This window comes from Leptinotarsa decemlineata, unplaced genomic scaffold, assembly GCF_025532065.1.
Source record: "Leptinotarsa decemlineata unplaced genomic scaffold, Ldec_3_MD MMD2_tig00026328_RagTag_RagTag, whole genome shotgun sequence".
Taxonomy (NCBI): domain Eukaryota; kingdom Metazoa; phylum Arthropoda; class Insecta; order Coleoptera; family Chrysomelidae; genus Leptinotarsa; species Leptinotarsa decemlineata.
Window position 1 is genome coordinate 24,973,224 of NW_027412688.1, and position 13,606 is coordinate 24,986,829.

The 13,606-nt window shown below is 34.7% G+C and overlaps 1 protein-coding gene across 2 annotated transcripts in view; it reads left to right on the forward strand.

The window, feature by feature from the left end:
* Window positions 1–13,606, forward strand: part of LOC111502276 (uncharacterized) — an 89,785-nt gene that overhangs the window by 24,061 nt on the left and 52,118 nt on the right. For both annotated transcript variants that reach the window (XM_074182411.1, XM_023156305.2), the window contains exon 5: window positions 7,728–7,890. In XM_074182411.1, coding sequence (XP_074038512.1) covers window positions 7,728–7,890 — 163 coding nt within the window. The remainder of the gene's footprint in view (window positions 1–7,727; window positions 7,891–13,606) is intronic.

Here is a 13,606-nt window from a genome sequence, read left to right on the forward strand (position 1 = left end):
CTATCAAAAAAATATTGTTTCTATGTATAAAAGTGGTGCTAAATCTACAGCCATGCTCTTCGAGAGAACAGCAATGAGGAAACAACAGCTAAAGTATCAAATACGATGACGTTCCTTTCCCCCTGAAAGCCCCGCCACGGACAGCTAACAAGCTGGATTCATTTGGCTGAGTTTGAATAGATGAGAGCCTCATTGAAGTCTCACCGGTTAGATTTAAAGGATAAATAGACCCACCAACTTTAGACGTACCTACCTACAGCTGACGGGCAGTCATCTCCCTGTATCTTGTATACCAGATTATTATGAATGAAAGTCATTGAAATATTTAATTGGAAAACTCAGTACATGACGATGGTATTCGGTTGCTTGGGAGACATATTCTCTAACCCTCCCCCGTACGGTGAACATATAATGATGATGATTTAATGGACTATTGTTGTAGATAATTAGACATATCCTACACAGGTGAATCGATCATTTCAGAGCCCTCGACTCAGCGAATGACTAACGAATGCGAGGGAATTAATTACCTACTCAATTTCCAGAGCAAATATGATAAAAGGGTGATTGTGATAGTCCGTTATTTGCGTATTCCATTGTTTAGCATGACGGTAGTTTATTCATATAACTTTTCCAACTTCTAAGCCTGATTAACAACTTGATTAAAATTCGGAATAAGACGAAGCAGGTGCACGCTGGAATAATACAGGATGACAAGGGTTTAATTTGCAAATGAACATTGTTGGTGGCTATTCAAAATGGGTATATAATTTCAAAGTTAGTACGAAATAAAACTTGGGTAATGAAATATATTGGAACTTCACTAATTCATTCAGGAATTTTCATTAGGATTGAGTGACAACCTGTTTCTTTCAAAAACGGGTCCAGTAAAAGAGCTAAAAGTTATGAATTAAAAATAGCAAAAGCCCGATAAGTCAATTGGGGGCGATACAGAACGAGTTATGACAATAATAATGACAATCATAGACCTTGGCTTATCAAAGCGCCTGATGTTCGCTTTTCTCAGGTCGAGTGGGCTGAAGTTGGAAACTTAGGGGTTCATCATTGCCAGGATGGTGTCTTCAACACCTTAGTCTACCGCAGTCGCGTGATGGGTATAGAGGTTCTCGACACAAGGTGCAGGGCCTGCCGCGAGGCACCTGAGACCCTAATGCATTTGCTATCAGCATGTCCAGCATATGCGGTCTCGGCCTATATCCATCGACATAACGCGGCCCTAAGAGTTCTATATTACCATCTACGGCACTCTCACGGTATTGACGAGACACCGGTGTTGCCCTACGCTCCAGGGGATATTGAAATTATTGTGGGAAACGAGAAGTGCCGAATTTATTGGAACTATTCGTTCCCCACCCTCAGGCTCATAGAAGATAATACGCCTGATGTAGACCTTCTCGACCGGATTGAATATCGAGATTTTCTCTTCGAACTCCGCAGACTCTATCCAGATCACTCTGTCAAGATGGTTGTTCTGATTATTGGAGCCCTTGGTGGAATGATATCCTCTCTACTCTCGAATCTTAAAATCGTACCGGCTTGCCGCACTAAGGCAGAAATCTTAGCCGCACAGATGCAGAAGGCTGTCATTCTTGGCTCACTGCGCCCGCTCAGGGCACATGATTCTCGGACCCAATGATCACTTACCCCACAGTGTGGGGAGTGGTCATTAGTTGATAATGCGGGCGCGCCCTCCCGAATTTATAGGGGCTTCGGGGGATAGGGCCTGATCAGCACACACTACGGTAAAAAAAATATAGAAACATACTGATCACAAATATCATCCACAGCAACAAAGAAATGGAATTATGACTTGGACACAACATTCCACAAAGACAGAGCAATATCACACAACAGACCGGATACCACATACACACTCAAAAAACAGAAAATCACCTATCTCATACACACACGGAAAAAAAAGATGATATTTTTACGTTATATGCTCACTGTCAATAGTATATATCGACCGCACACTGAACATGCGGAGAGAGGCGAGAGAATCGTTTGTCCGAGATATGGCTAACGCTGTGTGTTAGGATAAAGGGAATCCAGTAATACTGGCGCCGTTATGCGTTACGGTTCACCCTTCCATAAAAAGTTACCATTTCAAATTCGAGAAAAATTGAAAAATACCCACCCCTAGCTATAGAGATGAAGGATACAGTATATGGAGACGGCAACGTGTAGCCATATTACCAATCACCATGTTGCCCACAGGAATAACACTGCAATCGTTAAATATCAACCTGAAACATAAATATCCACATACACACACATACGGAAAGTATGGTCATGCAAAAAAGTTACTTTCAGATACAAGCTGCCCTTTCGAAATAACTACTTTCACATTCGTGAAATGAAGCCGTAATGTTATGAATGAAATAAGTGTTTCATTATGTTATATTATCTAGAAATGTAATAAGACAGGGTAATAGATGGGGTAAGAAGACAAGTACCTAATTTCGAAACTTTGAAGTCCGCCATTGAGGGTGATAGTGTTCCATCGAAGTGAAATTCCACATCGTAACTTGTTCATACAGTGCATTTCTTTAATATCCCCCCTTTAATTTTTTGAATGGGTCAACTCAAAAAATTGAAATCAAGCATAATGACATTATGCATGAATACTTTATTTTGAAGTGAAATTGACAGAAGAAACTTTCAAGATGGCAACTGGGCGCCATCTGGGAAAAAAATTGAATCAAAAGGGGGGTCTTGTGACACATCATTTTGAAGCTCCTGACGAATATTTCACAACCCTAGAAAAGTCAATATCTTCATCTACTACAAAATGGCGGAATATTTAATAATTTCCTGAAGACAAATATATTAATATCGATATTTCTAGAAATATTCTTTTTTATCTGCCATATGGCAATTCCAACAACCCGATAAGGTTTGTTAAGTTATTTTTTGTTTATAAAAACGACAAAAAATGTCAGTACGACAATGAACGTCATTGTTCAGTTAGAATATTCTCATTCAGTTTTACTAGTACAAAGATACCACGTCAACAATCTTTAAAATGGTTAATTCTCGTCATTGGAAAAAAAATTGAAGAGATTTTTATTTACGGTGCGATGCGTAACTTTCACGAGACCGAAAGGATTTTCAATGTACGTTTTCCGAATTGTCTTATCTGTAGAAAATATTTGAGGGAACTTGTATCCAAATTCACAATTACCGGTAGTGTACATAACAAAAAGCCATCAGGTCATCCGTCCATTCCGGAAGAACAGCAAGTGCAAATAATTGGTGAGATGATAGTAAATCCTGAACAGTCTACTTATTCCGTCGCGAATGTTAGTGAGGTGTCTCTTTCTACTGTGTGGAGACTTTTGAAGAGGAATAGGTATCATCTATACACAATTAAAATAGTACACCAATTAACTGATTGGCCGTCGACGTCCTACAGAATGGCCAGCTCGCTCGCCAGATTTGACACCTTTAGATTTTTTTATAGGGCTAATTGAAGCGAAAGGTGTACGAAACCGAACCTGCTTCCATATTGGATATACGGCAGAGAATAATAAATATTGTAAATATATTGACGTTCCTCTGTTCGAAAATGTTCGGCGTGAAATATCGGATAGGCTGTTTATATTTCAAGAAGTTCAAGACAACCATTTCAAGCATCTTCTGAAATGACCTCAAACTTATTTCCTCATATTATATAGTTAAAAAGTTCCGCAAATTTTGTAGTAGTTGAAGATATTGACTTCATTTTCAAGGGTTGTGAAGTATTCGTCCGGAGCTTCAAAATGATGTGTCGCAAGACCCCCCTTTCCATTTAATGTTTTTCCCAGATGGCGCCCAGTCGCTATCTTGAAAGTTTCATCTGTCAATTTCATTTCAAAAATTTCAATTCAAAAAATGCACTCTATATTATATTGTGTAGCGTTTCTATGATATATATGATTATTTTCCATAGCGGGTATTTGGAGTACAAACTATATAGAAAAAGGTGATTTTTGTATAATTCGAAGTTCATATGAAAAGAGTTGTTTCGAAAGTATTTTTTCATTCGTGTGATTCCATGTACATGTGAAGGGATTTTTGGAAGGGATTTTTTTCCAGTTTGTATCTGAAAGTAACTACTATGCTTTCTTACCTTTACTTTCTACTCTATTGCTATTCTGATTATGTCACTCCCTTCCCTCCTTTGATAGTTCCACATAATTTTATAATAGATAATAGAATCAAACATTAGTGAAAATATACGAAGAACATTTTCTCAAGCGACGTTACTGTGTGAGAGTAGCACTTTTCTCTTATTTTTTTAAGACATAAAGCGAAATTTGGTATATTCAGTGAATTACATACGGACGCAATTTGATAGGAGAAGCAAGGCTTGAAAATTTCCTTTTTGTTTGGAGGGATATTAATCATATTTGTCCTCCTCAGATTCAAATTATAAACATCAGTTCTGAATGTGATTTTTTTGAATGAATATTCTGGGGATTTCATGAAAAGGGCAATCGAAATGTAACCTGTGGCGATTGTAAATGCCAGCCAACTCATTTCTGTCAGTTCCTTTCAGTTTCTTTCATAACATGTACTTTCTGAATACGATAAACGCCAGTTTTTCGAGGGAAGGAGCCATAAACTGTATCACAGTGGTTGAAATGCGATAATTTAAGTGAATTACTTGATATTTTTTTGGTTATGTTGCTCATATCTGCTCTATGTGAATATAACAGTTTCATAGTAGCATATGCTATTGCTATTTTGAGTTTCGCAGTAACATGTTTACTGAATTGGTGCTTGGCATGTAAACATAAATCTATGTTTCTCACAGGATCACTCAAAACTAATTCTTGATTATTGACTGGAATTCTTAATCGATTGAATTATTAATTTTGAGGTAATGTTTTTCAGACAATATGGCTACAGTTGATAAATCACGGTTGATTTTATCGTTGAATGTCTGAAAGTCTGAATGTCTGAAGTTTGCGTTTCATCAGCATGCAAATGATAATCACACTAGGAAATATGAGTGTGAAAGTTTGATGTGTACAGGGAGTATAATAGAGGAACTAAGATGCTTCCTTGTGGTACACCCTACCGTATAACTAGGACAGGGATAGCCGACTTGATTAGATCCAAGATCACTGACGAAACCTTGTGGGACCCACCAATTACATACTTCTTGAAATCCTGAATGAAACAAAATAGTTCAGTAGTATTTTTCATGTTGTCAATAGGAAAAACATAAAACTGAAAATTATTATTAGCAACTTATTAATATTAGCGTGAGTATTAAGTCTGAGTATCTTCCGCTAGATTAGCAAAATCAGGTTTGGGTTTGAAAACTGCCAACCTAGAAGAATCCAATGTATGAGCGTCTGTCAAGAGCGAACGTTATTTATTTTTTGTTTGTTATAAGTAGGAAAATACTGACTCATATAAATATATTGAACCACAACACAAATGCAGTTGTTCAACACATTTTCTCTAATTTGGATATTTCTCGTTGGAACCAATACCCAGAAATCTAGACCACAGGATTACCTTGCTTCTAGAAATATGTCGCAGCGCAGAGTAATAATTTCGTTTTGAAATATCATATGGTCCATTTGAAATAAATCTGCAGATTCTATGGCCATTTCATAGATATCACATTGAATAATGGAATGGGTAACTGATGAATTGCAATTTTTTTGAGTCTGATACCACTGCCTTTATTTCTCTCGAGGAATGAACTTGTAGGTAGTTTGTTTTCCATATGATCATTGATACTTATGATACACTATTTGGAACCTTTAATGTAGTAATGAATATTAGTACAATTTTATCTCAAACACCAAACCGTCATCACTTGGTGATCGAAACACGTGTCGAGGTGTTAAAAATGATGGTTTGGTGTTAGGCTGAAACTCCAGTAATATTCAGGATCCTTGATGTTTACGAATTATTGATTTGTTTCTTTTCGGTAGTATGGACGTTGTTTGATCTTGAAATGCTGCAATAGAACTCATAATTTCTGATTATGTTTCATTTTTTCCTTGTAGTTCCAGATTTAATGTTCCCAGTTTTCCAGTAAAATGAATGAATGAATGACATTGTCAGTCCAAATCACGCAATTACTAATAGTCATCACTTCCCCCTTCGAAAAATTCCATCATTTCGTCCAATAGATCTAGAAATTTTTGCAAAATCTTGCTTCGACTCAACCACCTAACGTCAGTGTGTGACGCAAAATCTGGTTCCTTCTCATCTAATTGCTGTTTAAAGAACCGCCTTTGGAGAAATTTTCCTTTAATGGAATTTACAATCTTGAAATAAATATCCATCACATGTATTGTGTTCAGGTCTCTTACGAATACTAGCCAGTACATACTTGTTTATGAATTATGCAGTGGTAGCTAATGAAATCTGAAAATTATCCGTCTTTGTGATGAAGAGCAATGAAACCATCATGAATATTTATTATTGCAGTTGTCACTGATAAAAAGGAAGTCTAATCTGCCTGATATATGCTTTGTAGTCCATTATCAAGGCCACGACTTCTTCATTTTAAGGAAATCATAGCAATTTTCCTTCCGTCGAAAAATCTTCAAAAACCATTTGAATAAAAATAAGTAATTGTGCAGTATCGGTGATATTTGTTGAATCTTCAAGTTGTAGCGAAAAAGTAACAGAGCGGACGATATATTTTTGTAGTTGTTCTTTTATTTTTTTACTTATCTTTTCTATACGGCGCATCACACGAGACAACTTCGAAGATTTCCTTGGTGTATTTTCCATCTAAAAAAGGTTTGCACTTTCGTGGTATTCTATAGCTTACTTGGAAAAGAGCTTCAGATGCAGTATTACCTTGCTCAATAGGTTCAGAAAACATGTTTCTGGTGATTACGCTGTGGACTTTATATTTTTTGCCTTGACTATTTCTGTTTTTTCGTTAACCAGCTGCTATTAGATATTAATGGATTGAAAATTTTAACTTGTGGCTCACGATCTGGTAAATATGATTTCAGAAAAACTATTATATTTCTGCTGAAACTGATGTGATGAAAAAATGTCAACATTTCGTGATTTAATGTGTCGATTTAATGTGTAATCAAGCAGTATCAACATAATAACTTTGTTTCATCTATTAAATAAACAATCTGAAACCAGATTGATATGCAGGTATCAACTTATTCCCGACTAGATACATAGTGGTCGAATTTATTCTTCTAGTATTTCTTCCAAAACTTTGGAAAGCGTTGGTAGGATAATTATTCTTCTCAATTGACTGAAATCTATTGCGTTGGAGACCATCGGTAGCGATAATACATATGCTTTTTCCAAACCTTGGGAAAATTAAATTCTACTATACATGAATTGAAGGCACAATGAAAGGTGCAATGAAAGGACAGCCAAGAATTATAACTTGAATGTTCAATTTGTCATACACGGAAGCTTTGGTTTTTATATTTTCCAGAGAAGAAAAGAGAGAGAGGTATTTCCATATAAAATAGTGTCAGTTTATAAATAACAACCAACTCAATTCAGGTTTTCCCTTGAAAATTATTAGTAACTCAAGGAAATCAATTTTTTCTGTAACCTTTGGATCGCCTTGCATCAGTAATCCAACATATACTTTTAAAAAATATCGATTGAAATGAAATAATCGTCTTAATTATTGTAATAATAACGCCTAGGACTGTAATTATCAATCAAACAATCTTAATTGCATACATTCAAACACAATATATTTTCAGATGGCATCGTCTGGCGTTCAGCATCAAAGGAGACTCGATAACACTGATTTATGACTGTCATCAAACCATTACAAAATCTCTGCTCCGAAAAAACACATCCAAATTGAGCAACGATGGACTCATCAACATCGGATACGAACTAGTTGAAGAGGGTTATTACAATGTAAGTTTTGAAATCGACCAAAGACAAATCGAAAGATCACATTTTTTATCTAGTTTTATAAAAGTTTGAACGATATGGTAATCATTCGTTTGCTTTCATTCCGGAGTTCATGAAATACAATTAGTGATTATCATTGGTATTGATTTTCCCATGAGGTATTTCCAACTCGATAACGTCAGTTCCATTTAAGCCTCTCAGTATCCATTATTCCACTATCTCGTAATGGTAAATAATTATCTATTATATGTTCACTTGATTGTAATAAAGTGTACTACGCTGTTCAAAAAATATGGTGAATTTTAATTTTCCCAAAGAATATTTATTTGATCATCAAATTCTATTATGTCCCATTTGAAGTACTTCCCAGCGTTTTTAAAAATCCTCAAAGCAGTTCTGATATTCACTTTTTGGTATGTCCTTGAGCTATCATAGCGATTCGGTTTTTACCCCATCAGTCATCGCAAAAAGCCGTCCTTTCATGAGTCTCTTCAATCTTGGGAATGGGAAAAAGTTGTAGGGATACAAATCTGGTGAATACGGTGGCTGAGACATAAATTGTTTTTTCAACATAACGGAAGTTTTCTTCGTATTGCTTTTCGCAAACGGCGCATAACTTCCAAGATAACACACCTTATTGACCGTATGACTATGTGGCATTGGTGCTCTTGCGACTGCATGAACACGCAAAACACATCTAACTTGTATGCCTCTCACCAACAAACTTAACATGCTTAATATCTGAAAGCGTGAGCATATGTTCGAGGAGAGAATACCAACATGAAAATAAAAAAAAATCCAATCGAATGTACGTAGCTCGCGAAATTTGAGCATTCACCTTAGTTTTTGAACAGCCAGTTTGAGAATGGCCATGTAGGACAAAACTGCAGTAATAGACCGGGAGCCCATGACAGAAATGTTGACCCCATGTTTTACCGTCTGCCTTTTCCAGAGGACATATTTACAGCCACAAGAAACAATATTATGCGTTGAACGATTTTTTTCTCCATGTTACACATGTTTCAACATCAACTCTAGTTCTTTGACCGCCATTTTAGCGTCTGCCATTCATGCGACCGGAAAGCTAGGTTACGCAACCCACAAAAATAATAATTGGCAGACGGTTACATGGTGTTCTGGCTAAAGCATGTATTTTTATTAAAAAAAAATGGTTATTTAAAATCGATTTTTTTACCATCTGCTAAGCACAGCGTAGACTAACAGTAGCATGAAATGAACGAATTTTCACAAGGCAGACGATTTGCCGGTGTATTGATAATTTATAGGCATTAGTTAATTAACATTTTTATATATATATATATATATATATATATATATATATATATATATATATATATATATATATATATATATATATATATATATTTATAGCAAAATGGATTAACGGGGTCCGGGGTCTCTCAGTCAAAAAATCAAAAATCAAATATCTGTTCTACTTTGCCAAGCTTTCGCTTCTAATGAGAAGCTTCTTCACGGCCTATAATTTATTGAGTTGTTGGTTTTTTTGCTATCGAATAACATTACAATTCATACTTACAGTAAAAATGAGTTGAAAACAATAAATTCAACATAAAAACTGACGGAGAAGGTTGAACATGTATAAGATTATTTTAGTTTGACAAAAGTCATACCTTCACATAAATGTAATTTTTCAATGGGTATGATGATTTCATAATCTTTGACTTTAAGAAAGAGTTATTGATTGATACAATTTTCATTATTATCATGTTTTTGATGTAGTTCCAGTAAGTTACTGTATATATTGCTGAGATTATCAATGTCAGTTTTCTTATTCATATAAACAGAAGACTTATTAATTTCAACCATTTCAAGAAAAAGGCGTTTAGAAATATTTTTTTCTGTATGTAAAACTTTTATATTAGAGTATTTTGGTTTATGTCCTGTTTCTATAGAATGTTGTGCTAATGCGCATGATTTTTTATTAGGCTTTATATCACTTTTATGTGAAGTTATTCTATCACTAACAATTCTAGATGTTCCAATATAATCCAAGTTACAGTTGTTACAAGGAATGTTATAAATCACATTTGACTTTTTGGTGGTATCTGTTTTATCTTTCAATTTAGTATTCAAATTCTTTATAGTTTCAATATTTTTTTGACATATTTTGATATTTTGTTCATTATGAAATAGTTTTATGATATTTGAAGATATTTCCAAGGTTAAGTATAGATTTATTAGAAAAATTGATAGGTAAACTATCATTACATACATTTCTATTGATTATATTGGAATTTGTATTATTGCCAGTATTGATAATTATTTTATTGAGAAGTTTTCTGGGATAAGAATTTTCGATCAATATGTCTCTAAGAAGGCTGAGATTTTTTTGCTTGAGGGAAGGGTGTACTAATTTTTCTATTCTTTCTTTCAAACAGGGTAATAAATTGATCTAAACTGATTTTTTATGAAAAGAATAGTAATTAATATATCTTCCTGAATTAGTAGGTTTGACATACCAATCAGTAATCAAGGAATTATCAGTTTTACGGATAACTCTTGTATCAAGGAAAGGAAGGGTCTTGATTATTTTCTATTTCGATAGTGAACTGTACATTTTTATCATATCTATTGACAACATCAAGAATTTCATTAGATTTGTCATAAGTTATTGCACAAATGACATCGTCAACGTATTTCTTTAAAAAGGGAATTTCAAAACTCAGTTTGGGAAGTATGTTTTCAAAAAGATCGTCCGTTGATACAAGTGAAAATTATTTTTTAATTTGCAGAAAAAACCCAACAAACTTTGACCAATGTTTTACCGTCTGTCGTTGTTTCCTTGCAATATATAATTATTAAGTAGACAAACTGTCAATTGGCAGAAGAATTGACCGTGTTTAGATGAGACTGACAATTTGTGATGACACAAGTGTCAATGTTATTTCACAATTTGGTTTTGGAAACAATTACAGATTCATAAATGCCACATAAATCGGCCGTGCTCTTGGCTTTCAGCTTTGCGCTGGTTTACCTGCATGCCTTAACCGGCTGTTATTTTACACCAGCTTTTTATTAAAAAAGGTAAAAAAACCTTTGTCGATTTTAATCGGCAACGAAAAGTTTGAAAAAGCATTTGCAGACTTGGCGAATCCTTCTTTGGTTGCCGACACTGCACCAATAAATAATCGAAGAATGTGTGTGCAGTATGTATGGAACAACCAAAAATAAATTATCCAAAGTCTCAAGACTGAAGCGAGAGTTCGGATATTTGAAAGACATTGCATAGTGATAGATGATATGGAGTCTTTCAAGAAACAAGTTTCATCGTTTGACGTATCCAATCTACCACCATGTGCCAGAAAGTTACAGCAACAAATTTGAAGAACAGCATATATTTGAATAGAACTGGCCGATACTTGAAAATCCATATTAAAAACGAATCAATACAGTTTATTGTATGATACAGTAAACTGTATTGATTAGCTAGCATAAACAGTTTATGCTTGAGGAAGCTATTGTATAGCGAAACACGTGTCGAGGTTTTTGTAAAACCCTTTTATAGTTAGAATCATACAATAAACTGTATTGATTAGTTTTTTTTAACAGCATATATATCAAACATATAGACCTATTCTTTTGAAAAAAATCCATCTCAATTAGACACATTAAATTATAGCTGGTGTCACAATGATAATGGACAGTATACATTTAACTGGTTCGAAGGACCTGATACGCCTGAAAACATTCAAGAAAATTAGATTAACATCTGCAGGTACGTCAGTATTTAAGAAATTATGAGAACTCAATGAAATGAAAATCCAGCATGAATATATCGAAAATAGTAACTTACGTAATTAATCGAAAATAAATAACTGTAGTAGCATATGTTCACGTATCGTTCAAATAATTTTGCATTTTTTTCACACCCTTTGAACTGTATCACTAAAATTGATTATTAGATTGCTACGTTATTTTTTGTTGAAGATCCTACTGAATTTGTTCTTATGAAGTAACATTGACACTTGTATCATAAAAAATTGTCTACCACTCTCATCTAAACACGGTCTATTCGTCTGCCAATTGACAGTTCGTCTATTCAATAATATATATTGCAAGAGAACAATGGCAGACGGTAAAACGTTGGTTAAAGTTATTAGGTTTTTTTTTGAAAATTAAAAAAAAATCAGTTGTATAAACACGGTTAATTCGTCTGCCAATTGACAATTAGTTTACTCAATAATCATATATACTGCAAGGAAACAATGGCAGACGGTAAAATATTGGTAAAAGTTATAAATTTTTTTTGCAAGTTCATTCGCGTCTGCCTGTACTTAAAACATTGCCAATTTGTCTGCCAACAGTTGTCGCAGGACATTTTAATTATGGAACTTTATCACATTCAAGAGGCAGACGGTAAAAAATGGTTCAGAGACACTGTAAAAAAATTGTTAACTAACTAATGCCTATAAATTATCAATACACCGGCAAATCGTCTGCCTTGTGAAAATTCGTTCATTTCATGCTACTGTTAGTCTACGCTGTGCTTGACAGACGGTATAAAATTGATTTAGTTAACCATTTTTTTTGGTCAATTTAAAATTGTATGCTTCAGCCAGAACACCATGTAACCGTCTGCCAATTTTTTTTGTGGGTTGCGTAACCTAGCCTTCCGCTCGCATGAATGGCAGACGGTAAAATGTTGGTCAAAGAAGCTCTTTTTTTATGAAATCTAGAGTTAATGTTCGAGCATGTGTAACATGGTAAAAAATTCGTTCAACGCATAATACTGTTGCTTGTGGCTGTAAATATGTCCTCCAAAAAAGGCAGACGGTAAAAAATGGGGTCAAAATTTCTGTCACGGGCTCCCGGTCTATAACAATAGTTACTAATAAAAGTGGTAAAAAACATGGAAAGTTTCATTTCTCATTTTTCATGATGCTTTCCTACCACGTAGTGATGGCTACATCAATCAATTCATCCTGAACAAGTACTGTCCCCAAGCCACACTCTTCTCGTTACGCGTTCCACTAACAAAGTTGGCGTCTTCAGGAGATGAAGTACAGTCAATGTATTTTCAACAATCGAGTTGGCGACTTCAGAAGGTTCAGTGAATTTCACTTCCTGAAGACAAAAACTTGGTTGATGAAATGCGCGTAGGGAAGAGTACCGTTTTTCTATTTGATATTGTTGGATATTGTTCAAATTGGATACCAATTGGTACAATCCCTTCAATGAAAGACCAAACGATAGTCTCTCATAAACTGGAACATCATTTCAAATTGGAAAGTTCTATACATCTCAGCAAGCTTTAATACTCTATAATGAACAAATTAGAACGTTTATGGAATATTGCTCACACATATTGAGCTCCGCCCTAAGTATTACCCAAAAGAGTATCAACTATCTGATTGCAGACCTAAACATCACAAGCAACTTTGATAAACGGGAACATCAAAGAAAAGTTGGACAACTGAAATACTGAATGTGCAACAGGTTTTTGATTTACGTATAAATTCGTGCATTAAACTACCAGTATCATGAAATTGAATCAACTCTTTTATCATTCTGAGAAACTGAGCTTTTCATCTGTGATGGTGAATAGATGTGCCAGATTCCATGAATATTTTACTTCCGGCCTGAAACCAAGCAATTCTGCTTTATTCTTAGACACACCTCAACTTCTAATTGAACATTGAACCTAATCATCATCTGGTGAATATTCATTAATTTCGAG